Source organism: Podarcis tiliguerta (assembly GCF_965153285.1).
Source record: "Podarcis tiliguerta genome assembly, chromosome: 13".
NCBI classification, from domain to species: domain Eukaryota; kingdom Metazoa; phylum Chordata; class Lepidosauria; order Squamata; family Lacertidae; genus Podarcis; species Podarcis tiliguerta.
The window spans coordinates 17,329,304-17,355,751 of NC_139546.1; the positions used below are offsets into that span (position 1 = coordinate 17,329,304).

A 26,448-nucleotide genomic window follows, 5' to 3' on the forward strand; every position below is an offset into this window, starting at 1 on the left:
AGATGAGCGCCGCAACCCCAGAGTCGGTCACGACTGGACCTAATGGTCAGGGGTCCATTCACCCCTTTACCTTTTTTATGGCGTATAAGTAAACTCACTCAATAAATTTTATCCTTAAAATTCGTGATCCCAATTCCCACCTGGCATTGCCAACTTCCTTTGATCTCTTTGTGGAAAAAGCCCATCGTCAATCATTATCAGATCATCTCTGTTAAGGGGGTCTCAGCCCAGCACTGAGCAGGATTGAACTGCTTGCATCCTAGCTCAAGCCTAGTTGGCACTTGGCTGCTTTTCAAGGCAAGCTGCTGTCCACCCACTCTTTCCGCCATGGCGAGGATTGGCTTCAGGGACACCACTCAGGTAGAAGGGATGTGTCAAAGGAAGCAGGGATTTGTCACCTAGCAACACACCTGGTGTAGCCCAGAGCTAATGGCCTTGGACAAGAAATAGGAACCCACGGCCTAGGAAAAAATCTCTAGCCACTTCATTTGTTTTTGTTTACTGGTGCCATCAAGCTGGCAGCAGGAGATGGAAGCTGGTTGATTTCATCTTGAAATGCAGATTACATTACCTCCAATATGTCCTGTTTTTTTCCGGAACACTTGTGGGGTATGAAATTAGTTTTTTTTAATTATCCTCCATCACCCCCAGGATTAATTTGATCTCTATCTCAGGCCTAGATAGGACTGTCCCCACCATTAGGCAGAGTGAGGTAGCCGCCTCAGGCAGCTGATCTTGGGTGCCCTGAAGAGGCAACAGGTTTTGGGGTTTTTTTGCGATTTAACTTCTTGTAACTGTATAAGTTAAATTTTTACTGGGAAGGTTTCAAATATGAAGAAATAAAGTGATGCAAAGGAAAAAAGGGGGGTCTAAAAAATGTGTAGAAAGAAGCAATATAGTAATACAGTGGTACCTTGGTACTCGAACGGCTTGGCTCCCAAACAAATCGGCTTCCAAATGCCACAAACCCAGAAGTGTTCCGGTTTGCAAACTTTTTTGGAAGCCAAACGTCCAATGTAGCTTTCGCTTGATTGCAGGAAGCTCCTGCAGCCTTGATTTTCAAACGGTTTTGGGAGTCAAATGGACTCCCAGAATGGATTAAGTTCAAAAACCAAGGTACCACTGTATTTACAATATATGATAAATGACCTAACACATACATTCTTATATAAATTTGATATTATTAGCCTAATAAAGGTAAAGGTAAAGGGACTCCTGACCATTAGGTCCAGTCGTGACCGACTCTGGGGTTGCGGCGCTCATCTCGCTTTATTGGCCGAGGGAGTCAGCGTACAGCTTCCGGGTCATGTGGCCAGCATGACTAAGCCACTTCTGGCGAAACCAGAGCAGCACACGGAAACGCCGTTTACTTTCCCGCCGGAGTGGTACCTATTTATCTACTTGCATTTTGACGTGCTTTTGAACTGCTTGGTTGGCAGGAGCTGGGACCGAGCAACGGGAGCTCACCCCGTCGTGGGGATTTGAACCACCGATCATCTGATCAGCAAGTCCTAGACTTTGTGGTTTAACCCACAGCACCACCCGTGTCCCTCATTAGCCTAATACATATGTAAATATTAATAGCCTGCTACATTTTGCATAAACTCATTCCATATATTGTCATATTTATCCAAACAAATCTACCTCTGTAAGCAGTCTATTCATTAGCTGCGAGTGTTATCATGTTGTCAATCCATTTATTCAAGGGGATCATATATTTATCCTTCCAGTTCATCAAAATCAGTCTCTTGGCTACCATTAGAGCAAATAGAATCCGTTGATAACTTCCACACAATAGGTATATAGTTCAGAAGAAAATTTCAGCTTTTTCTGGATGGTCAAAATTATACAATCCAGCACTTTATCCCGAATTTAGAGCACTGTACAAACATAAGTTTCAGGGGAAATGTGGGGGGTTTTTTTTGGGGGGGGGTTATTGTGTTGTTGTTTATGTATTTTGTGGTTTTATATTTTGATTTAATTCTGTGAACCGCCCCGAGACCTCTGGGTATAGGGCGGTATATAAATTCAAAAAATAAAAATTATAAGGTAGGCATTATTATAACTGTATATTTATTGCCAGAGAGTGGGGAGGGGGATTGTGGGATTCGCTTCCTCGGGCGCCAATAAAACATGGCTGGCCTTAGGTGCTATATGCATTGTAGGACAGGTGGCATTTGTGGCACTACTTCAGGAAGCTAAATGTTTTCAACGGGCCCTGGGCCTAGAACCTGCTGTTAACCTTCTCAGCCTTTGTCTGTCATGAGCAGTGGCGTAGCAAGGTCAGGTGGTACCCGGTGTGGAAAATTTATTGTCACACCCACCCCCCATTGAAATCTAGTTGGACTCCCAAGAGACTGTGATCTACTCACAGTAAAAAAATACAGTCATACCTCAGGTTACAGATGCTTCGGGTTGCGCGATTTAGAGTTGCGCACTGCGCCGGACCCTGAAGTACCGGAACGGGTTACTTCTGGGTTTCGGCACTTGCGCATGCACATAAGTGCTAAATCGTGCTTTGCGCATGCGCAGAAGCACCGAATCGCGACCCATGCGTGCGCAGACGCACGGGTTGCGAACGCTGTGGGTTGCGAACGTGCCTCCCGCACGGATCACGTTCGCAACCTGAGCGTCCACTGTACTGGCTGTGATCTACCCATTGTCATCATTGCCAGGAGTGGTTGAGCTTTTCTAAGGGAAGGGTTGGCCAAAGTTGAGCTTTTTGAGGGAGGACTCGTAATCCGGTGAACAGGGTTCGATTCCCAGCTCCTCCACATGCAGCTGCTGGGTGACCTTGGGCCAGTCACACTTCTCTGAAGTCTCTCAGCCCCACTCACCTCACAGAGTGTTTGTTGTGGGGGAGGAAGGGAAAGGAGAATGTTAGCCGCTTTGAGACTCCTTCGGGTAGTGATAAAGCGGGATATCAAATCCAAACTCTTCTTCTTCTTCTCCTTCTCTTTCTTCTTCTTCTTGTCATCTCCCTGCCTGCCTGCCTGCCTGCCTCCTCCATGTCAAAATGAAGGGGGAAGGCCGCTGGCGAAGCGGAGCAACTCCCCCCTTCCCCCAACGGGTGTGCAGCGTGCAGTGGTGTAGCGTGGGTTGTCAGCACCCGGGGCAAGGCAAGTAATTTGCGCCCCCTAACCCGTGGATTTGCACCCCCTAACCTGTGGATTTGCACCCCCTAACCCGTGGATTTGCGCCCCCTAACCCTAACCCCCAGGTGTTGCACCTGGTGCAGCCGGTCCCCCCTGCACCCCCGATGCTACTCCACTGGCAGCGTGGCCAAATGTCACCCCCCTCGGCGATGACACCCGGGACGATTTGCCCCCCCGTCCCCCCCCGTCCCCACCTTGCTCCACCTCTGGTCATGAGCCCTGCGGATACACCTTGGCGGGACCAGTTAGAGAGGGAGGAGGAATGAGTGGGAAACGGGAAACGGCTGGGATTAGAGTCTGGAGATACCCCCAGGAGGCAGGGGGAATTTGACTCGGACCCCGGGGAATGGGCAAAAGGACTGTCAGGGCCGAAGCCCACCTTGGGGCCTTCAGGCACTTTGGGCATCATGGTGTTGATCTTTAAAGCCCTAAACGGCCTCAGCCCAGTATACCTGAAGGAGCATCTCGACCCCCATCATTCAGCCCAGACACTGAGGTCCAGCTCCGAGGGCCTTCTGGCGGTTCCCTCACTGCGAGAAGTGGGGTTACGGGGAACCAGGCAGAGGGCCTTCTCGGTAGTGGCACCCGCCCTGTGGAACGCCCTCCCTTCAGATGTCAAAGAGATAAACAACTACCTGACATTTAGAAGACATCTGAAAGCAGCCCTGTTCAGGGAAGTTTTTAATGTGTGACATTTTAATGTATTTTTAATCTTTGTTGGAAGCCGCCCAGAGTGGCTGGGGAAACCCAGCCAGATGGGCGGGGTACAAATAATAAATTACTATTACAATAACTATCACTATCACATTGCCATGGCCTTTAAGGCTCTGAGACCCTCCAAGTTAAGGTTGCCATATTTCAAAATGTAAAAACCAGGACAGCCTGGGGTTTTTTTTAGGGAGAGCTTATTATTATTATTATTATTATTATTATTATTATTATTATTATTAACCACCGAAATGGTTGAGCTTCTTAAAAGAAAACCCAAAAATTGTTTAGTTTTTTTTCTACAAAAACGCCACCAAAAAACCTGTGAACTTTCTGTTGCCTTGTCTAAGATGCAGGACAAAGCGCCACATTTCGGAACTTCTCTTTGGCCTTTGAAATCCTGGATGTATGACAGTCCTACTGCAAGTGTCCCTATATTCCAGGGACGGTCCCGGATTTACAGAAGCCAACCTGGTTTCTGATTTGATCCCAGAATATCCCGCCTTTCCTTAGGACGTCCCTATTTTTCATCAATTCGCCGAAGAATGGATGCTTTTGAATTATGGTGCTGGAGGAGACTCTTGAGAGTCCCATGGACTGCAAGAAGAGCAAACCTCTCCATTCTGAAGGAAATCAGCCCTGAGTGCTCACTGGAAGGACAGATCGTGAAGCTGAGACTCCAATACTTTGGCCACCTCATGAGAAGAGAAGACTCCCTGGAAAAGACCCTGATGTTGGGAAAGATTGAGGGCACAAGGAGAAGGGGACGACAGAGGATGAGATTGTTGGACAGTGTTCTCGAAGCTACCAGCATGAGTTTCACCAAACTGCGGGAGGCAGTGGAAGACAGGAGTGCCTGGCGTGCTCTGGTCCATGGGGTCACAAAGAGTCGGACACGACTAAACGACTAAACAACAACAACAACACATTTTTCATTGGAGAAATGTTGGAGAGTACGGTCGGACAGCCCTTATTTCCATCGGATAAATGTTGGAGGGTGCTGTTATTGGCTGAATGGAAAGAAAGAGCCAAAAAACGGCGCTTCCCAAGAGAACAGTGAAAGTGAAATAAAACCCCAAGTGAACAGTGAAACAGTGAAATAAAACCCCAAGATGGTTGTCACCTATGGAAGCGAAAGCATTGAAAAAACTCAATATGGAGGCCAAGTGGCCGAAATATTGGGAAATCTTGGAGCAAGAGGGAGACAGGCTAAAACTGCAGAGTTTCGAGAAATTAAAAAATAGAGTGAGAGATTGGCTCCATTATTATCAAATAATGGGGGCATATAAATTGGACAAAAAACTAGGCTTCCAGGTGGAAAAATCAAAGTTGGAAACAGAATTGTTAGAACCCAAAGTTAAAAATTTGTCAAGAATGTACAACTTGCTGTTGAAATGGAATACTCAAGATGAAATGGTGAAATCTGTTATGATTAAATGGGCACAGGATGTTGGACATAATATTATGATGGTTGACTGGGAACAGCTATGGAACACCGGTATGAAATTTACGGCATGTAATGCCTTAAAGGAGAATTTAATGAAAATGATGTATAGGTGATACTTAACACCAGGCAAGCTTGCAAAAATCTACCATTTGTCTGATAATAAATGCTGGAAATGTAAAGACGTGGAAGGTACTTTCTTTCATCTTTGGTGGACGTGCCCAAGGATTAAGACCTTCTGGGAAATGATATATAATGAAATGAAAAAGGTATTTAAATATACCTTTCTGAAGAAACCAGAGGCCTTTCTCCTGGGCATGGTCGGCCAATTGGTGTTAAAGAAAGATAGAACCTTTTTCATGTATGCCACAACAGCAGCAAGAATACTTATCGCAAAGTACTGGAAGACACAAGAACTACCCACTTGGGAAGAATGGCAGATGAAACTGATGGACTACATGGAAATGGCAGAAATGACTGGCAGAATCCGAGACCAAGGAGAAGAGTCGATGGAAGAAGATTGGAAAAAATTTAAAGTATATTTACAAAAATATTGTAAAATTAATGAATGTTAGAAGTATATTGGAATGAAGTTATACGGTTGGAGCAGGTTATTAAGAATTATATGAATATTAAGTGTTAATGCGTTAAATTGGGAAATTGAAAGTTAAATTGTCTTATGATAAATTAAAGATTAAATTGAAGAAGAGGGAAAGGATTTGTTGAATTAGATAATCTGAACTAGAATACAAAAAAGGGAGGTGTGAGGAAGTTGAGGAACAAGCTAATGAAAGATTTGGATATAAAATTTGGATGTGTGTTTTTGTTTTCTTTTTTTATGTTGTATTGTTGTATTGTTTTTATTTCTATTTTCATTGTTGATGTATTGTTTGTTGAATTTATGTATTTTTTTTTCATTGTCTTTCTTGTTATAAGTATAAAATATCTAATAAAAATTATATTTTAAAAAAATAAAATGAGAACAGTGAAAGTGCCTTTTTGGCGTTGTTTGATGCTGCAACCTGCTTGGCAACCAGATATCATCACAGCCCCCTTTGCTTTGTCCTTGAGGCTTCTGTGGGTTGGGTGATGGGAGGGGGAAGACCTTATAAAAGGAGGTGTAAGGTAGGGGGCGAGGTACTCTGATCCAGGCCAGCCCAGGAGCCGAGATGAAGTTGATCCAGGTAGGTGTAAACGAATAAGGCGCCCACTCAAGCAGAACATGGGATCAGCGTGCGGTTCTTGCTCATTCACCGCTGAGGGAAGCAACTTTAGAATAGCATGAACTGTTTATTGAGTTTGCCATGCAATGGTTACTGCTTGGGTTTTTTGAATGCAAGATGGGTTAAGCATTTCAGGGAGAGCGACGGCAGCAAGGGTATCGTGCAAGCTACGGGCAAACCCTCCAAGTGCCCCCATTTCCCAGATTTGCAGAAGCTGTCCCAGTTTCTGATTTGATCTTGGAATGTCCCGCTTTTCCTTGGGACGTCCCTATTTTCATTGAATATTGTAGAGTATGGAGGTACGTGCACCGCCCCACCTCCAAGCCAAGGAGATAAATAACTATACAACCTTTAGAAGACATCTGAAAGCAGCCCTGTATAGTTTTAAAATGTTTAATTTTAAAAAATGTTTTTATATGTGTTGGAAGCCACTCAGAGTGGCTGGGCAGTGTGCAAACAAATAATAATAATAATAATAATAATAATAATAATAATAATAATAATAATGACGTTCCTATTTTCATTGGAGAGATGTTGGAGTGTATGCTATAGAGTAATAATAATAATTTTTTTTTTTTTTTATACCCGGCCCACCTGGCTGAGTTTCCCCAGCCACTCTGGGCGGCTCCCAATTGAGTTTTAAAAACAATACAGCATTAAATATTAAAAACTGGATTAAATATTTAAAAAGCCTGGATTTGGGGGTGGGTACCCTCGGCATGTCTTGCCTCAGGCGTCAAAATGTGTTGGACCAGCCTTAGAGTGGGAATTGATCCTGTTCACAGTGGTATGCTGCTGCTTTAAATGTGCAGGTGGTGCCTCGATTTTGCCCTTGTAGAACTCGGCAGGGAGGAGAGCCCAGCACCGCTCTAGGTACCAGATTTTTCGCTCTATAGGATGCACCAGACCACAAGACGCACCTAGTTTTTAGAGGGGGAAAGCAAGAAAAAGCCTGTCCGCTTCTCCCAGAGATTCTCGGAGCTGAAAGGGAAGCCCGGGTCCCCCCCCCCCCCAGCCCCAAAGAGGAAAGAAGCCAAGACAGCGAGCGGGATCCATCCCGCTCACTGCCTTGGCTTCCTCTTTAGCCTTGCACAACTTCTCCTTGCCGGAGAGGCTTTTCTGATGCTCAAGCACTTTCCTGCCACATTAGCTCTAACCTTGCCTCCTTCTGGTACCCACACCCACCCACCCAACCCCTTAAGACCACCATGGCAACAATTTCACCAACACCTGGTATAGACATCAGACTAGCCGCGCTCTCAGACTCCTCAATCCCTGCTAATAATAATAATAATAATTTATTATTTATACCCTGCCCATCTGGCTGGGCTTCCCCAGCCACTCTGTGTGACTTCCAAAAAAATATTAAAATACTGTAATACATCAAACATTAAAAGCTTCCCTAAATAGGGCTGCCTTCAGATGTCTTCTGAAAGTCTGGTAGTTGTTGTTCTCTTTGACATCTGGTGGAGGGAGTTCCACAGGGCGGGCGCCACTACCGAGAAGGCCCTCTGCCTGGTTCCCTGTAACTTGGCTTCTCGCAGCGAGGGAACCGCAAGAAGGCCCTTGGTGCTGGACCTCAGCGTCTGGGTAGAACGATGGGGGTGGAGACGCTCCTTCAGATATACTGGACTGAGGCCGCTTAAGGCTTTAAAGGTCAGCACCAACACTTTGAATTGTGCTCGGAAACGTACTGGGAGCCAGTGTAGGTCTTTCAAGACTGGTGTGATATGGTCTCGGCGGCCACTCCCAGTCACCAGTCTAGCTGCCGCATTCTGGATTAGTTGTAGTTTCCGGGTCACCTTCAAAGGTAGCCCCACGTAGAGCGCACTGCAGTAGTCCAAGCGGGAGATAACCAGAGCATGCACCACTCTGGCAAGACAGTCTGTGGGCAGGTAGGGTCTCAGCCTGCGTACCAGATGGAGCTGGTAAACAGCTGCCCTGGACACGGATTTGACCTGTGCCTCCATGGACAGCTGCGAGTCCAAAATGACTCCCAGGCTGCGCACCTGGTCCTTCAGGGGCACAGTTACCCCGTTCAGGACCAGGGAATTCTCACCTCTCCCTCCTTTTACAACCAGAGAAAGATCCTCTTGCTGGCAGCCTTCTTCCTGTTGGTGGCTACCCCCACCGCCAGCCACAGGAGCAACGTGGCCAGCGTCAGCCACACCCCCGCTTGCCGCCCCATCAATGTCACCATCTCGGCCGAGAAAGAAGACTGCCTCGTCTGCATGCCCATCACCACCACCATCTGCAGTGGCTACTGCGAGACCAGGGTGTGTATATGCGCGCTTGTGTGAATATGTGGGGCGTTGTGAAGCGGGGGAATGGGGAATGCCATCCTAGGAAGCCAGGCACTCATTTGAAGCTCAGAATTAGGCATTATTGACCTGAGGGGAGCACGTGTTGTTAAATCAAGGCAGCCCACCAGATGGCGCTGGCACTCCAGCTCCCATCCCTCCTGGCATCAAGTGCATCTGATTGGGCAAGCCAAGAGAAAAGCTCGCCTCCCAGCTCTGTGGTGGACATTTTAACAACTGAAGGCACCTAAATAATAAATAATTATTTATTTATACCCTGCCCTTCAGAAAACCGGGCTCGGGGCGGCTAACAACAAATTTAAAACACTTAATTGCACAAGCAGCATAAAACACAGTATAAAAAACATGAATAACAATAAAACTCAAAGTTCAGAAATCAATTTGGGGGAAATCCATCTAATAAGCATTAGATAGTCACCAGGGCTAGCTGGCTGAATTAGTCCTACTTGGACCAGCGAGGCGGCCAGGGGAGAATTAGCTGTGGGGTCTCAGAGCGGGTAATCTTCATAAAAGGGGAGGGGGAGGGAAGAGAAGGGAAATAAAAGATCAGGCTGAATTCAAATTAAAGGCCAGGCGGAATAGCTCTGTCTTACAGGCCCGACGGAAGGAGGTTAAATCCTGAAGGGCCCTAGTCTCATGGGACAGAGCATTCCACCAGGTCGGAGCCATCACTGAAAAGGCCCCGGCTCTGGTGGATAGTCTTCCTTAGGGCCCGGGACCTCCAAACTATGGTTATTCATGGACCTTAAGGTCCTCTGCGGGGCAGACCAGGAGAGGCGGTCCCGTAAATATGAGAGCCCTAAGCCATTTGAGGAGGTTCTGGAGAGCAGGGAAAGGCACTGAGGAAGGGTGCATCCTGGGAAGTCAGGAAGAGATGCCCAGAAGGTTCCATTCAGGGCTTGAGCCTAAAGTTCACTATCCCTGGTCTACACGATTGACAAACATATTTCTTGAAAATTAGAAGGCGCACAGGTGCACTCCTTTTTTGGGGCTTTAGCACTGAATCCCGAAGGGAGTAAGCATGTCACTGTGCCCTCCAAAAAGCAGTGCTAAGGGCAGGTGAAAATTTTGTGCTGGCACTATGCCTCAAAAGAAGAAGAAGAAGAAGAAGAAGAAGAAGAAGAAGAAGAAGAAGAAGAAGAAGAAGAAGAAGAAGAAGGACACGGGTGGCGTTGTAGTCTCTAAACCACTGAGCCTCTTGGGCTTGCTGATCAGGTCGGCAGTTCGAATCCCCGTGATGAGGTAAGTTCCCGTTGCTCTGTCCTAGCTCCTGCCAAATGAGCAGTTCAAAAGCACACCAGTGCAAGTAGATAAATAGGTACCGCTGCGGTGGGGAGGTAAACAGCGTTTCCTTGCGCTCTGGTTTCTGTCACGATGTCCCATTCTGCCAGAAGCGGTTTAGTCCTGTTGGCCACATGACCTGGAAAGCTGTCTCTGGACAAACGCCGGCTCCCTCGGCCTGAAAGCGAGATGAGCACCGCAACTCCATAGTTGCCTTTGACTAGAGGGGTCCTTTACCTTACTATGCCTCACCGTCTGTGTTTGGGTTTGCTACTTACATTTGGCTCAGCCACGGCCAATGGCCAGGGCTGAAGGGAGTAGCAACCCAGAACTTCTGGAGTGAAGTTGGGAAAGGCTGACTTAGGGGGGAAAGAACACATCTGTCTCTAAGAATGGCCTGCACTGAGGATCTCTGTACCTGCAGGATCCGGCAGGCGTTGAGAGCCCATCCCTGTGCCAACCTGTTCCATGCCTGCTCTGCTCAGTGAGGAGAGAGGCGGAGCAGGACAGAATTCAAATGTGCACTCAAGGCCAGGCCCGTATCTGACAATGTGCTAACAGTGGGCAGAGGAAGGCTGAGCCAGTGTGTCAGTTAAGGGTCTTGTATTGGGGAAACCTGGGTTCAATGCCCCACTCGGTCTTGAAGCTCATTGGGTGGCCTCAGGCCAGGCACTAATAATAATAATATATTATTTATACCCCGCCCATCTGGCTTCCCCAGCCACTCTGGGCGGCTCCCAACAGAATATTAAAAACACGATAAAATATCAAAACTCACTCTCAGCCTGACCTACCTCACAGAGTTGTTGTGAGGGGAAAAAAGGGGAGAAACACGTAAACCACCTTGGCTTCCTTGGAAGACAGGAGGGATAGAAATATGTTAAGTGTGGCAATGTTAAAGGTTGATTTGTTTCATGAAATTCATACACTGCTTGATGGTTAGAAAAGAACTCAGTGTTTACGAAGTTCCCTGTCAGGTTTTTATTTTTTTTCCCCTTTTTAAAAAAATAATTTTTATTGAATGTTTTTATGTTACAAAAAACAATACAGCCATACTACCACTAAATATAATTAAGAAATAAAAATTACATACATCAATATTTAGTTTGTTATTTGTTATTTACCGTCTTGACAGGAAGTCTAGGTTGAAGATAAGATTTTGGAAGATAAAAGGGGGGGGGAAATATTTACTTTCATTATTATCATTTTGCATGCGGGTGTGGGTGTCTGCACATATGTGTGTTTTCGTATGCAATGTTTTCGAGGAAATAAGACAGTAAATCCCTGTCAGGTTTTTCATTTTGGTTGCTGCCCTGCTCTTCCTATGTTAGCAAGGGCGAGTCAGACATGTCTATAACTTTATTGTCCTCCCTGCCCGGCGACTTCCTTTACAGGAGATGTTGCTGAAGGACGAGCGAATCGTCTTCAACCAGAGAGTCTGCACCTACAGGGAGGTCCGCTACGAGACCACGCTGCTGCGCGGATGCCCAGCAGGTGTCGATCCCATCTTCACGTACCCTGTGGCTGTCAGCTGCCACTGCGACCTGTGCAAAGTGGCCTCCAGCGACTGCACTGTCCAGGGCACTGGGCCTAACTCCTGTAGCAACCCAAACCCCTTTATCTAAATGGAAGGGGGCAGCTAATAAACGCCATGTGAGTGTAGGGGTCAAATGGGATCACCATGAGGAATTATAAAATATACATCAAGCCATCGTCTCCACGATGAAAGCATTGTGTTGACTGGGTTTGATATATTGACGATAATTTCTGATTAAATCCCATAAGATTCTACATTCATGCCCTTTTGCCTCTACTGCCCATTTCTCTCTCCTCACATGTCACTTACACAGCAGTTGCTTCGCCAGGCAGCCATCCTGGGTCATAAAGATAGTGGGCTAGTTTCTTTGATGTATATTAATCTTAGGATGTTAATCTTAGGGCCTGGAAATAGTTTCACAGGAAGGTGATAAAGATGCCTATCTCCTTCCATCTTCTCTTGTTTACTGCTGTTTGTGATCTCCGGAGTTTCTCTAATCCTTTTTTATTTACTCTCAGATTATGTATGCATGCTCAGAGTAGTAGTCTTTGTAGTTAAAAGAATTTCTTCTGATCTAACTTTGTCTCCACGTGGGTTTGTGGAAATGCTCAGAAGAAATCTGATTGGTTCTTACGAACACTCTGTAAAAAGTTTGTTTGTGAATAAAAACTACCTGGGTCAGGGGGCTGCACTCGGACAAGCACAGAGAGACACGATTATACGCACCCTTCCCAGAGTCTTGCTGGTTCAAGCCTCCGTGTGTGTTCTTATTAATCAGAGTTCAAACCTTCCTTTACTTTGCGAACGCAACAGTGAGTGATTCAGTCAATAGGTACAAAGAACTCAGGAGTCCTGGCTTCTAGTCTGTTTCATTTGTTCTCTGCCCATTCTGTTTCCCTTTCCACTTCTCTCTAACAGGGCACACCTTAGCTTTCCTAAAGAACTCTTGAGCTCCAATCGCCTCCTCTCTCTTAGTTTTCGCCCACAATGAACAACATTCACTCCTAAAAAAATTGTGGTTCTTAACCTCCTTCCTCATGCCACTGTTATCCACAGAACTAGATTTCTGCACTAAGAAACCTTAACATTTCAGATAATGGGCAATATGACCCAGTTAGGCAGTCTGAAAACTGGCTTGAATGCATACTGTGATGTTTTGTGCAGTGATAGTGGAGAATGAACGTTAGGGACACAGGATAGTTCTGTTTTCGGAGGGATAGTCATGCTAGTAACTTGAAGGAAAAACAAGGTCTTACAGCACCTTAAAGACTAGCAGAATTATTATAGTGTAAGCGAACTCCCATCGATTTCATGCATGTATCAAATTAGAAATCTCTGAGTAACTTCAGGTCATGGAATCTAATACAGTGGTACCTCGGGTTACATACGCATTGGGTTACATACGCTTCGGGTTACATACGTTTCAGGTTACAGACTCCGCTAACCCAGAAATAGTACCTCGGGTTAAGAACTTTGCTTCAGGATGAGAACAGAAATCGTGTGGCAGCGGTGCGGCAGCAGCGGGAGGCCCCATTAGCTAAAGTGGTGCTTCAGGTTAAGAACAGTTTCACGTTAAGAATGGACCTCCAGAATGAATTAAGTACGTAACCAGAGGTACCACTTTATAAAACACTAAAACCGTCCAGCAGAATTGCACAACAGCGACCATTTAATACTCTATATTTTACAGGTAAGGAACACTGAGGCTGAGAGATAAATGATCATCACAAGTCTAGCTGTGGCACAGAATTATTACTTTGTAGTAGTGGTTGTTGTTGTCAATCTACCGAGAGTCAGAAACCCTTACTGATCTACTGTATCGCCTACAGATCCCGATTTTTCACCCCTGCTCTTACTCATTCAATCCCACATCTCCCTCTGGGAGCCTCACAATTCTGCAGCGCAAACCCTCACCCAAGCTGGCATGGGAACTGCTTCTTATCCGCCCCCATCCATCTCCACCCTCCCAAATTTTGTGAAGGGCCGGCTGCATTTGAACTTCTGAAGCTGAGTTAATGCTCAGGGTCCCTGAGTCCACTCCTCAGCTCTGAGCCTGGTTGGAGGAGGGAGGGAGGGGCAGGCAGAGGAGCTGGCAGAGATGCTGTGGGCACAAACCTGTCTCAGGAAAGACCAAGACACAAAGGGAAGAGGATAACATTTATTAACAAACGGGGGGGAGGGGGGAATATTACACACAAAGAAAGGAAGATGGCAATGTTTTCCGGAAGAGCAGCACTGTCCACAATGCAGAAACAATCTCCAGCCCAGGTGACGTTGGAGCAGGACCCTCCGCCATCAGATGAGGTCCCGGAGGATGTCGTCTTCCATGATGCTGGGGGCAGGAACCTGCTGCAAACCTGGCTGGGAGACTGGCCCCCGGGGACCAGCGTTCATCAGCATTTGACCTGGGAGGGGGAGATACAGCAGGGAAGTCCATTATAGACAAGGAGGAGGGTGGAAGCAGATTATCTAGGCCTGTTTCAGCCTGGTTTTGCCACCGAGAAAAGCTTTGGCTGCCTTGACTTGAGAGGAACGAGGGGAGTGTAACTCTTGCCGATTCTTTCTGATCAACTATGGGGTATCTTCGCGGGTGGCGCTGTGGGTTAAACCACAGAGCCTAGGACTTGCCGATCAGAAGGTTGGCGGTTCGAATCCCCGCAACGGGGTGAGCTCCCGTTGCTCAGTCCCTGCTCCTGCCAACCTAGCAGTTCAAAAGCATGTCATAGTGCCAGTAGATAAATAGGTACCGCTCCGGCGGGAAGGTAAACGGCGTTTCCGTGCGCTGCTCTGGTTCGCCAGAAGCGGCTTAGTCATGCTGTACGCCGGTTCCCTCGGCCAGTAAAGCGAGATGAGCACCCCAACCCCAAAGTCGGCCATGACTGGACCTAATGGTCAGGGGTCCCTTTTATCTTCCAGAACTGGCTCTGTAAGTTGGGGGGGGGCACTGCTTCTGCTCATGGGAGCAGACTCCATCCCTTGGCAACTGGGTTGTGGAGTTCTGCGAAGATCAGCTCCTTATCCCATAAGAAGTCGCTGAGTGCCAACATCGGGGAAGTTGGGGTGAGGTGTCATCAAGATGCTGATGATCTCCCTGTCTCTTCCCCGCACCTCTCTGGGCCAAAGCCTTTAAAAACAAAGACCCTCCCCCCAGCTCTTAGATACAGCTGCTTCCGGAGTGGGAAAGGCACCTGGCTGTTTGGTTCTAGGCAGATTTTGCGCATCCTACCTGGCAGCGCCGCCCGCGGTCCCATCTGGCCTGGCCACGCTTGCCCTGCAGCCTGGTGCATGAGGCTCTGTCCGGCGAGCTGGAGCTGCTGCTGTCCAGGAGGCTGATGCCCCAGAGCCGTTCCCATGGGCTGGTGGGGCAACATTCCCGGAGAACCTTGCTGGAGGTGGTGGAGGGGCTGCTGGGATTGCGGAACTCCCGCCTGGGGCTGTGCAGGAGGGAAGGTAATAATAATAATAAATTTTATTTATACCCCGCCCTCCCCGGCCAAAGCTGGGCTCAGGGCGGCTAACAACAATCAAAACAATCCAACATTCTAAAAACCTTTCACTATAAAAATTAATCAAAATCAAATTGATGGCAACCATTAAGCAAGATTCTGTGCAGATTGCCAGAGGAGGGGGTCAGGCTGCGCCCTGACCAAAGGCCTGGTGGAACAGCTCTGTCTTACAGGCCCTGCGGAAAGATGTCAGGTCCCACAGGGACCTAGTCTCTTGTGACAGAGCGTTCCACCAGTTTGGAGCTGCGGCCAAGAAGGCCCTGGCTCTAGTTGAGGCCAGCCTAACCTCTCTGTGGCCTGGGATCTTCAGGATATTTTTATTTGCAGACCGTAAGTTCTTCTGTGGGGCATACCAGGAGAGGCGGTCCCGTAGGTACGAGGGTCCTAGGCCGTACAGGGCTTTAAAGGTTAAAACCAGCACCTTAAACCTGATCCTGTACTCCACTGGGAGCCAGTGCAGCTGGTATAGTACCGGATGAATGTGATCTCGCAGCGACGACCCCATAAGGGGTAGAGAAGATCAGAGGGCAAGAGATGATTCGTTCACAGTGGGAAGAGGAGACAGGTATTCAAACAGGAACACCTTCTGAGCAACACTACGGAGCAGACAGTGCAAAGCGGTTGCTCCTTTCAGTCTCGCCCTCAGCATCTCCCCTTCCAAATGCAATTACTTCCATCTTTAGAAGTCTCCATCCCTCCCTCTCTCAAATATTGCTGCCGCTACCTTCTCCTAGGTACCAGGGTCTGCCCTGAGTGGCTAACACAAGGCTATCTCTCCACATATGAAAAGGCCATGGGGCTATTTTCTCCCTCCACCAGGTGATTCCATTCCCTTCACCCACCTGGCCAGCACTTCAAGTGTGTACCTGCTCAGTATAGGCTTAGGACCCTGGTTCCTGTTGTAAACAAAATCTGCCTTTTGGGGGAGCCAACTCCCAAGAGACTGCAATCTACTGTCAGAATTCAAAACTGATAGTGATCTGCCCCCTTTTTGGGGGTTCAGGTCAAAGTTGTTGAGCTTTTAGAGAGGAGGATAGCCCCATTTTTAGGGGTTCAGATTACAGATCGTGGGAGAAAGGGGATCAGCCACTCACCAACAGATCGCTGGGGAAACAAACAAACAGCCTCACTGAGTAAACTCTGTCTTCCCAGATCGTGCAACAATGGAGGGCAGGGTGAGTTGGCGGGGCAGGGTTCTATTTTACCAACGCTAAGGAAAGGGATCCAGGGATCGACCACAATCTACCAAAACCTCCCGGGGATCTACCAGTAGATCGCGATCAACCTGTTGGACATCCCTGCTCTAAAAGAAGCAGGGGTGCGGTGGTCCTTTGGTGAAGGATTGAATATACATCTAGGTTAAGAGTAAAAGCTTCGTGGCCAATGGCCCTGGAGATTATACAAAAGCTCTCCGTTTCTTCTGCCAGTGAAGACAGGACAGAAGCGGACCGGGAGATGGTGGTGGACTGATCTCTACTGGAGAGGAGTACAGCAGTTTACTTGGTCCTGCTTTGGATATTCCTACGGAGGAGTCACCCTCTCCAGCAGGCTTCCTCCACTGAGAATGGTTGGTTAGAATACGTTGCTGATAATGCCAAGGCTGCAGGTTTGATCCCCGTATGGGACAGCTGCCTATTCTTGCACTGCAGGGGGTTGGACTAGACGATCCTCAGGGTCTCTTCAACTCTATGATTCTATGTCCAAGAGAATCACGGTGCACCCTCCTATTGGCAGAGCTAAATGGGGGAATCTTGTCATTCCCAAAACAGAAAGATCCAGCTCTTGCACGGTTCCAGATCAATCCAGATCCTTAGTGAAATTGCCTTGAAACAGCTCACACGCTGTTAGGCAGAAGACTGAACCGACTCATTCTCTTGCATCAAAATCACAGGACTTGAACTGAGCAGGGCTGGGCTATTATATTATTATTATTATTATTATTATTATTATTATTATTAATTCATTCAATTTGTAGGCAGCCCTTCATCTGTAGATCTCAGGGCAGTTCACAACATAAAATGAACAATATATATTTAATAAATAAATAAAAATAAGAACACAAGCAAACCAATAATCCCCTCTCCCACAACACATTCTTTACTATTATTATTAATTTGTATACCGCCCTGCACCTGCGGGTCTCGGCAGTTCACAAGATAAAAACATAAAAATACATAATAAAAACAAAAACAAGAGCAACCCAATAATCGCCCCCCCCAACACATTTTAAAAGGATGTTAATCAGCCAAACGCCTGGCTAAAGAGGAACATTTTCACCTGGCACTAATGACCAATTCGAAGGTTCTACGGTTCTAAGTAAATGAATGGTTTTTTTTAAAAAAAAAACAGGATGCCATGGTGGAGAGGAGGGAGATTGCCCTTACCGGCTGCTGGCTCAGGAGGAGACTGCGGAGCTGAGGATTGGCTCCAGGGTTCTGGGGCCTAAGCATGGCGCCTGCTTGCGTGGCCTGGGGCCCGGCCTGGGGGGGGCCTTGTGCTTGCGGAGGCTGGTTGGTGGCTGGAGCTGCTGGCTGAGGCTGCTGCACTCGGAGCTGCAACTGGCAGGAAAAGAAGGAAACATGGTCAAGCTTGCCATTCTGGCCTCCCAGGGCTGGAGAATCCCCTTTCGGCGCTTGAGGTGAAACAGGCCCCACTGCCTTGCCCTGCCCTGCCGTTCCCACCCAGTGAAGTGGTGCTGCTGGCTTCACCCCAACTCAGGGTTAGGTTGGGCCTGCACCCTCCACATACAATCTAGCAGTGCCTGGCAAATGAGAGACACGTGAAAGGGCAATGCAGAGACGGACCCACAAGACTGGCTGCCACGCAAACCCCTTTGGCGAAATGGAGGGGGGCAGCTAATAAACGCCATCCGGGACCAACAGCCGCACATGTGTCTCTGTGAGTGATTCAGTTGATAGGTACAAAGATCGGCTGCCACACAGAGCAGGCGCGCGTTTTATTTGCAATGCTTCTGCAGCGGCCAGATTGCAAAAGGGTATTATAGGTAAAGGACCCCTAGGGACGCGGGTGGCGCTGTTGGTTAAACCACAGAGCCTAGGACTTGCCGATCAGAAGGTCGGCGGTTCGAATCCCCGTGGCGGGGTGAGCTCCCGTTGCTCGGTCCCTGCTCCTGCCAACCTAGCAGTTCGAAAGCACGTCAAAGTGCAAGTAGATAAATAGGTACTGCTCCGTCGGGAAGGTAAATGGCGTTTCCATGCGCTGCTCTGGTTCGCCAGAAGTGGCTTAATCATGCTGGCCACATGACCCGGAAGCTGTACGCCGGCTCCCTCAGCCAATAAAGCGAGATGAGCGCCGCAACCCCAGAGTCGGCCACGACTGGACCTAATGGTCAGAGGTCCCTTTACCTTTAAAGGACCCCTGGACTGTTAAGTCCAGTCAAAGGCGACTATGGGGTTGTGGCGCTTATCTCGCTTTCAGGCCGTGGGAATTGGCGTTTGTCCACAGACAGCTTTCCGGGTCATGTGGCCAGCAGGACTAAACTGCTTCTGGCACAACGGAACATCATGACGGAAACCAGAGCTCACGGAAACGCCGTTTACCTTCCCACCTATTTATCTTCTTGCAATGGTGTGCTTTTGAACTGCTAGGTTGGCAGGAGCAGGGACTGAACAACAGGAGCTCACCCCGTTGTGGGGATTCGAACCGCCGACATCCCGATTGGCAAGCCCAAGAGGCTCTGTGGTTTAGACCACAGAGGTTTGCCTGAAGGGAAGACAGGCTGTTGTGAGAAAGCAGGGTTTTTTTCTGGCAAAAAAGTACTCATGGGTAAAAGAACTGTCTTATTACCTCACGCTTTAGCCTGCTTCTGCCAGCTTGAGACAGCAAGAGGAAAACAAGTGTGGCAGAGATAAAATTGAGGCCTGTTGGTGTTGCTAGAGTACTGGGTTTTCTAACTGAAGTGCCACATCAGTTAGTAATAATAGTAATTTATTATTTGTACTCCGCCCATCTGGCTGAGTTTCCCCAGCCACTCTGGGCGGCTTCCAACAAAGATTAAAAATACATTCATATGTCACACATTAAAAACTTCCCTGAACAGGGCTGCCTTCAGATGTCTTCTAAATGTCAGGTAGTTGTTTATTTCCTTGACATCTGATGGGAGGGTGTTCCACAGGGCAGGCGGCACTACAAGAAGGCCCTCTGCCTTGTTCCCTGTAACCTCACTTCTTGCAGGGAGGGAACCCCCCAGAAGGCCCTCGGCGCTGGACCTCAGTGTCTGGGTGGGGGTGGAGACACTCCTTCAGGTATACTGGGGGCTGAGGCTGTTTAGGGCTTTAAAGGTCAACACCAACACTTTGAATTGTGCTCGGAAACGTTAGGATATTAGGCAGCCAGGTTAATCCCCAGAGGTATCCCCCTTACCCTATACATCTCACTTTGGGTTTTAGGACTCAGCCCCGTGGGGTCGGTGAGGGTGAGCTGCATGAAAGACTGGGGCTCCGAGGGCGGCATGAGCCCCCCCCCCCAAGACACTTTTGTAAAGTGACTCACCAGGCCCTGCTGCCGTTGCTGCTCTTCCATAATCCCCACCTGAGGCATGCCAGGGCTCACCTGCTGCCCACCCATCTGCAATAAAAAAAGGGGGGCATTACGCAGGGAGGTGGCCAATGAGAAAGGAGCGCAGGCAGTGCGATGCCAAGGTTGCCAATGGAGAGCCTCCCCTCATTGCTCCTCATTACGGCTGCTTCCAGCCCTCGCCGGGCAAACAACTAGAGCAAACTCTCTTTTTCATTTTTTTCTCCCTTTAAGATTTTTTATTAAGATTATCCCATAATACAGTAAAATCCCAACTGCAGAAGATAATAAGTAAAATAAGTAAAAACAGAATAAGTAAAGGAGAATAAGTAAAAACAGAAAAGTAAGGGAGAATAGAAATAAAGAAAGGAAAGAGATAGAAGAAGAAGAAGAAGAAGAAGAAGAAGAAGAAGAAGAAGAAGAAGAAGAAGAAGAAAACATTAACAAAAGAACGGTTTTCCATCTGCTGGTTACATAAACCCCCCCCAGAAAATATGATTACTTAAAACTTTTGATCCATACAAACATCCAGTATTTCTTTTAAGCCAAGGTGTCTCATAACCATTAATTTCTTTTTCCTACGAAAAGTCCAAGATAGGTTCCCTAATTGTATTATTATTATTGATAAATGTTAACCATATTTTTTTTCTTTTAACTTTAACTTCCCACCACCATTGCTCCATATTGAATAATACTACATTCTTCCATTCATGTCTCTTCTACACACTCTCTCTCTCTCTTTTTCTTTCCCCTTTTCTCATCCCCCTTCTTACCTGCTGCTGGACCCCCTGTGTCACTGGCAAAGCGCCAGGCTGCTTGGCCAGGAATGGCTGTGCGCCGGCCGTGGATCCCAGGGGCTGAGAGCCCCCCATTTGCTGCAAAGAGGGGAAGAGACAGGAGAAGGATGAGCACTTGAGGAGGGTGGGTGGGACATGCGATGGGAACGAAGAGACGGGAGAGATTCCAAAGCCAGGAGAGAAGACCATCTAAGCTGGCCAGGCACCACCAAAGCCAAAATAAAGAAATCAAATAATAGCCTGTACTTTTCTGTCGCTAAAGGCTTATGGAAAGGCAGGCGTTTGAGCAAATGCCTGGGCAGAGGCATGAATCTCCACCTCTGCACAAGGAAGTACGCAGTTCGCTAGCAAACATAAAAGCCATGCAACAAATACAGTGGTACCTCAGGTTAAGTACTTAATTCGTTCCAGAGGTCCGTACTTAACCTGAAACTGTTCTTTTTTAAAAAATAATATTTTATTAAGATTTTACAAAAAGAAAAAGAGAAAAAAGAAAAATGAAAAAACACAAAAATGAAAAACAGTTAAAAACAATTCAATCTTTCATAACATATCTTGCATTTGCTTGTTTCCCGGACCTCCCCACACCTCCCCTCTTTGTATTCCAGTTCAATTTATTTATTCGGCAAATCCTTTCCCTCTTTACCTTTAAGAGGCAAGGAGTAGAAACTGAGTACAGTAGTACCTCGGGTTAAATACTTAATTCGTTCCGGAGGTCCATTCTTAACCGGAAACTGTTCTTAACCTGAAGCACCACATTAGCTAATGGGGCCTCCTGTTGCCGCCACGCCACCGGAGCACGATTTCTGTTCTCATCCTAAAGCAAAGTTCTTAACCTGAAGCACTATTTCTGGGTTAGCGGGGTCTGTAACCTGAAGCGTATGTAACCTTAAGCGTATGTAACCTGAGGTACCACTGTAGTTGGAGGGAGGCTAGAAACTCTAATTGATGTGCCCGCAAGTCATTTCCATGGCCCAATAGCTTAATGTTGGAGGGTCTTCTCCCCAGGCTTACAGGCCAGAGGCAGATGTGGAAACACTACTAGAAACGGCCTGTGATGTTGGGGCTTTTTTGTTTTGGCTGTGGCACCCAACGGCAGCTGAGAGACAGTGCGCGATGAGATTTGAGAGAGTTATAGAGATTTCAACATGTGGCGGATTTTTTGCACGAAAGAGAACGTGAACTTGTAATATCTGGATTTGAAGATTGAAAAAATTCTGGTTTATAGACGACAGAATGGTTGAATCTTAATGAGTGAATACTATATTTGGCTGCAGGACAGAGAGCCGGGGGAAGTCCTTTTATCTTTCTTTATCTTTCCTCCAAGCTTTTCTCTCTTTTTATTCTCTTGCTTAGGGCTGGGTGACGTATCATACAAAACCAATTTGAAATCCAAACCATGATATCGGCTTCATAGTTTTTGACCTGGCAATATATTGCAAATTACTATGTGTGCATGTGCTTTGCAAAAATCACAAGGTGGGGAAAACCGTGAAGCCAGCCCACGCCTCTGCATAGCTCCATCCTTATTTCAGACACAGTGATATATCAGTATATCGCAATAGTTAGCTGGTGATATATTGCGATGTTGAAAACCAGAAATTGCCCAGCCCTACTGTCTCTGTACAGTCATACCTCGTGTTGCGTCCACTTCATGTTGTGTCTTTTCGCATTACGTCCCGCATTATGTACCGGAACGGGTTACTTCCGGGTTTTGCCGCTCGTGCAGAAGCGCTAAATCGCGCTTCGCACATGCGCAGAAGCGCCAAATCGCGCTGCGCACCTGCGCAGACACAGCGCTTCGAGTTTTGGGCATTTCACGTTACGGGCGGGCCTCCGGAATGGATCCCGTCCGTAACACGAGGTATCACTGTATCTCTTTAGGTTATTCTTTTCTCCTTTCAGCCGTTGTTCTTTCTTTATATTAAGCAGCTGCTTTATTTCTGTGTATTATAAAAAAGATTCTTTTGCAATGGGTATGCATTTCTATATACCTTTGAACTAACTACAGTGGTGCCCCGCAAGACGAATGCCTCGCAAGACGGAAAACCCGCTAGACGAAAGGGTTTTCCGTTTTGGAGGTGCTTCGCAGGATGAATTTCCTATGGGCTTGCTTCGCAAGACGAAAATGTCTTGCAAGTTCCTGCGATTTTTTTCCGCTCCCCACCCCCTTTTTCTAAGGCACCAAGCTGCTAATAGCCTTTTAGCAGCTAATCCGCTAATCCCTTAAGCCTTTAATAGCCGCTAATAGCCGCTAAACCGCTAATAGCGCTAATCCGCTAATAGGGTTGCTTCGCAAGACGAAAAAACCGCTAGACGAAGAGACTCGCGGAACGGATTCTTTTCGTCTTGCGAGGCACCACTGTATTAAAAAGCACATTTGAAGCATGTTTTTCCTCTCAAAGAATTCTGGGCCTTGTGGTTTCTTCCTCACATTGCTACAGTTTCCAGAAACCCTTCTGAACCAATCGCCACACCCAGAATTCTCTGAGGAGAAAAATGTGTGCACGCAGCTGAAAAGAACAGAGCTGTGCCTTCAGGGGAAACAGCTGCCCGCACCTTTTGCTGCTGGACTTGCTTGTGGTTCGTGATGACTTGCCGAATGCCGTTGACGAAGCCACTCTGGTCGTAGGGGATGAGGCCCATGAAGATCTTCTTCTTGGAGGAGTAGAGCAGCATCAGGACCCGCACCTCGCAGGGCGTCGTGTGAGGGAAGTGGACGCAGCCCGCCTGCTCATGTGACGACGAGAAGGATGCATCTGCTAAAGCAGGGGTGGCTAACCTGCGGTCCTCTGGGCGCAGCTGAGGCGCCAACTCCCAGCAGCCCCCGGGGCCAGCAAGGCCAATCGTCGGGGCGATGGGAGATGGAGCTCAGCAACGCCTGCTGGGAAGCCGCAGGTTAGCCACCCCTGTGCTACAGAATCTGGCCCACAGAGAAAATTATCTGCCCCCCCCATCTCCTCCTCTCCACCCCCATTGTTCAGCCTGGACGCTGAAATCCAGCTCCGAGGGTCTTCTGGCGGCTCCCACACTGCCAGAAGTGAAGTTACAGGGAACCACGGAGAGGGCCTTCTCGGTGGTGGCGCCCACCCTGTGGAACGGCCTCCTGTCAGATGTCAAGGAAATAAGTAACCATACAACCTTTAGAAGGCATCTGAAGGCAGCCACATATAGGGATGTTTTTAACATTTAGTGTTTTGTTATATTTTAAATATGCTGGAAGTTGCCCAGAGTGGCTGGGGCAACCCAGTCTGATGGGCAGGGTACAAATAATAAATAATAATAATAATAATTACTGCTGCCCGATTATTATTGCTGCCCGATTCAGAAGATGACGGTTCCGTCCCCATAACCAAGAAGCTCCGCCTATAAATGGGAGGTTCTGCCCTCTATGGCCAAGGTTTGTCTGTTGCAAGACTGTGTCCCCATGGGACGAAACTGAATTCCCAGGGGAAGCCACCCTCCGGGTGAAAAACCCACCTCCTGCATCAGGGATGTTCAAAACTGAACAGCCACTCTGGCAAGAAAGTAGTGTGGTGGGGGCAACTGGGAATCAACCCTGCATTTGCCTTGTGTTCTGCGTATCCTCAGAGTTTGGTCACAGAACCACAGATTGGGAAGGGACCCTCAAGGGTCATCTAGTCCAACCCCCTGCCATGCAGAAATCCTGCCCGCAGCCTTCCCTGGGTGGGCTCCTACCACCAACCTTCTGGTTAACAGCCAGACGCACCGATCATTCGGTCGGTTTGCAGAGAGATATGGGAGGCTTGTATAATCATGTTGACTGGCCTGACCTGCCCAACCCACCCAGAGGAGATGGCCACCCGAATCACCTGAGTTACGCCTCCCCCCCATCCCCTATAGTGCCTTACAAATCCGTTGCCCATTATGCGGTAGAGGCCCTTGAGCGATTCCAGGTCCTTGTTGGTGAAGTGGAATTGCACCATGCGCGAGTTGCGGAAGAGGTGGCCCAGAGTTGTCTGCAGGGGAAGAGGAAAAGGACAGTTAGGAGCCTGAGCTTGCGCACAGCAAACCAAACAATTTTTGGCGAGCCCATCCGCTATCTCTAACTCCGCTTTGACAACCCACCTGTGTCCCATCGCCTGACACCACTGCATTGCAGGATAACTAGGATACGGCCTAGGACCCTCGTACCTACGGGACCGCCTCTCCTGGTATGTCCCACAGAGGACCTTACGGTCTTCAGATAAAAGCATCTTGGAGATCCCGGGCCACAGGGAGGTTAGGCTGGCCTCAACTAGAGCCAGGGCTTTTTCGGCTGCGGCTCCAATCTGGTGGAACGCTCTGTCACAAGAGACTAGGGCCCTGCGGGACTTGACATCTTTCCGCAGGGCCTGCAAGACAGAGCTGTTCCACCAGGCCTTTGGTCAGGGCATAGCCTGACTCCCTCCTTTGGCAATCTTCACAGAACTTTAGCTTAATGGTTGCCATCAATTTGAGTTGAATTAATTTTATAATGAAATGATTTTAGAATGTTGTACTATTTTATTGTTGTTAACCGCCCTGAGCCCGGCTTCGGCTGGGGAGGGTGTGATATAAATAAAATTTATTATTATTATTATTAACTGGCAGGTGGGCTGCAAGTCTCTTGCACGGTGCTTCCTAAGCACTCGGCAGCCAGCTGGTTGATGGGTGTCTGGGAACTGCAGTGCAAGATGTCGGCATCTCCGCTCGGCCAAGCTGATAAAGCCTCATTTTCCTCCGGCCGAGCCTTTGGGATCGCCTCTGAAGAATAATTAACGACCTGAGCCTTTGATGAGGCCTCAGGCACGTTCCCATTAAGCAGAGTTTCCAGCAGCATGCGGACGTGATGAGATTTATGGAAACATTGCAAAGAGTTTTATTTCTAAGCTACGCAGACAGAAAAGACATCCTCTCTCTAGGAAAGCAGAGAGCAACTGAAACAAAGGAACAAAGGAACAGGAAACCAGTACGTCACATCCGTCTCCCGTCTCCGTGAGACTTCCAACAGCTTGGAAGGTCTCTGGAATGTAAACAGAGTCCTGTGACTCCAAGCAGCTGCACAGTGGCACAAAACAGAAACTAACACAAGAGACCTGGGAATCGCCAAATAAGAGGGCTGGGCTGGCTGTTTTCTGCAGGGATTGGCTGCACAAGGGAGTTTCAAACTCAGTTGTGCAGCTGATTGAGACCCACACCTGATGCAGCACAGGTGCAACTTATGTTGCTCCTGTTTGATCTCTCAGTAGCTTAAAGGTATCGCTGACCAAACTGAACAAACAAAAATGATACGTTAAAAACACGGATGCTGTTCAGGGGCGGCCATTAGGAGATTGGGGGCATGACGTCATCAGTGTGCCCATGGCGCCAAGTTCTATGTCTCTGTGTGTGATTTGAATCAGGAGAGGAGGCTGTAACTGTCTTAAACTGGTGCTTGGATGCACTGGCGGGCTGGATGAGGCCCTTTCTCTTACACAAATGAATAGTAGGGAGTGAGAGTGTTTGAATAAGAAAAGGTCCTTTTTACTCCGTTGCCTAGTCCTCGGACCTTAGTTGGCACAAAAGAGTCTTTGAGAAAGAGTCTTCTTGCAGAATGTTGCTGCTTTTATTCTTAAAAAGTCTTCTTCTTTTACACACACCAAACGCAACCAGCTTTCTACCGTCCAACCAACCCGCACCCAACACTAACACTGACCACTCTATCTATACAGGTACAATTTGGTGAAAGGTTGCATGAGTCATTGTAGGCCGCTGACTCATGCTGACTTAGTTCTTTTAGCATCAAAAAAACAGCGGCCACTTTTTAGACGTGACAGGGAGGGATGTGCAACTGTGTGTTGAAACCAGCATCCTGTACAATGGCAAGGTTTAGTAGTTGCACTGGCTATTTGTTTATTTTTTGCCTGTGACCTCACCCACCTCTGGCAGGCGGCCCCTGGAAGGCTGCACAGAAAGCAA

The 26,448-nt window shown here is 47.8% G+C and overlaps 2 protein-coding genes and 1 long non-coding RNA gene across 7 annotated transcripts in view; 2 read left to right on the top strand and 1 right to left on the bottom strand.

Annotated features, from left to right (window-relative positions):
- Positions 1-276: 276 nt before the first annotated feature.
- Positions 277-11,772, top strand: LOC310661807 (lutropin subunit beta-like). 2 transcript variants are annotated; one of them, XM_083408282.1, is made up of 3 exons: positions 277-360; positions 8,612-8,806; positions 11,527-11,772. In XM_083408282.1, exons 1-3 carry the CDS (start codon positions 328-330, stop codon positions 11,755-11,757), a joined length of 459 nt encoding a protein of 152 aa, XP_083264408.1. In that variant the 5' UTR covers positions 277-327; the 3' UTR covers positions 11,758-11,772. The 2 variants fall into 2 exon arrangements, with proteins under 2 accessions (XP_083264408.1, XP_083264409.1); XM_083408283.1 differs by lacking the exon at positions 277-360 and adding an exon at positions 6,442-6,491.
- Positions 11,773-13,813: 2,041 nt separating this feature from the next.
- Positions 13,814-26,448, bottom strand: part of MED25 (mediator complex subunit 25) — a 28,326-nt gene continuing 15,691 nt past the window's right edge. For 2 of the 4 annotated variants that reach the window (XM_083408163.1, XM_083408161.1), the window contains exons 14-20: positions 24,381-24,488; positions 23,068-23,241; positions 20,485-20,586; positions 19,688-19,762; positions 17,560-17,733; positions 14,896-15,103; positions 13,814-14,074 (exon numbers count right to left, since the gene is read on the bottom strand). In XM_083408163.1, coding sequence (XP_083264289.1) covers positions 13,965-14,074; positions 14,896-15,103; positions 17,560-17,733; positions 19,688-19,762; positions 20,485-20,586; positions 23,068-23,241; positions 24,381-24,488 — 951 coding nt within the window. In that variant the 3' untranslated portion in view covers positions 13,814-13,964. The remainder of the gene's footprint in view (positions 14,075-14,895; positions 15,104-17,559; positions 17,734-19,687; positions 19,763-20,484; positions 20,587-23,067; positions 23,242-24,380; positions 24,489-26,448) is intronic. The other 2 variants (XM_083408160.1, XM_083408162.1) reach the window with 1 other exon arrangement.
- Positions 19,777-20,251, top strand: LOC310661825. The gene is made up of 2 exons (XR_014504138.1): positions 19,777-20,002; positions 20,033-20,251. It is a non-coding gene; the product is annotated as an uncharacterized lncRNA (long non-coding RNA).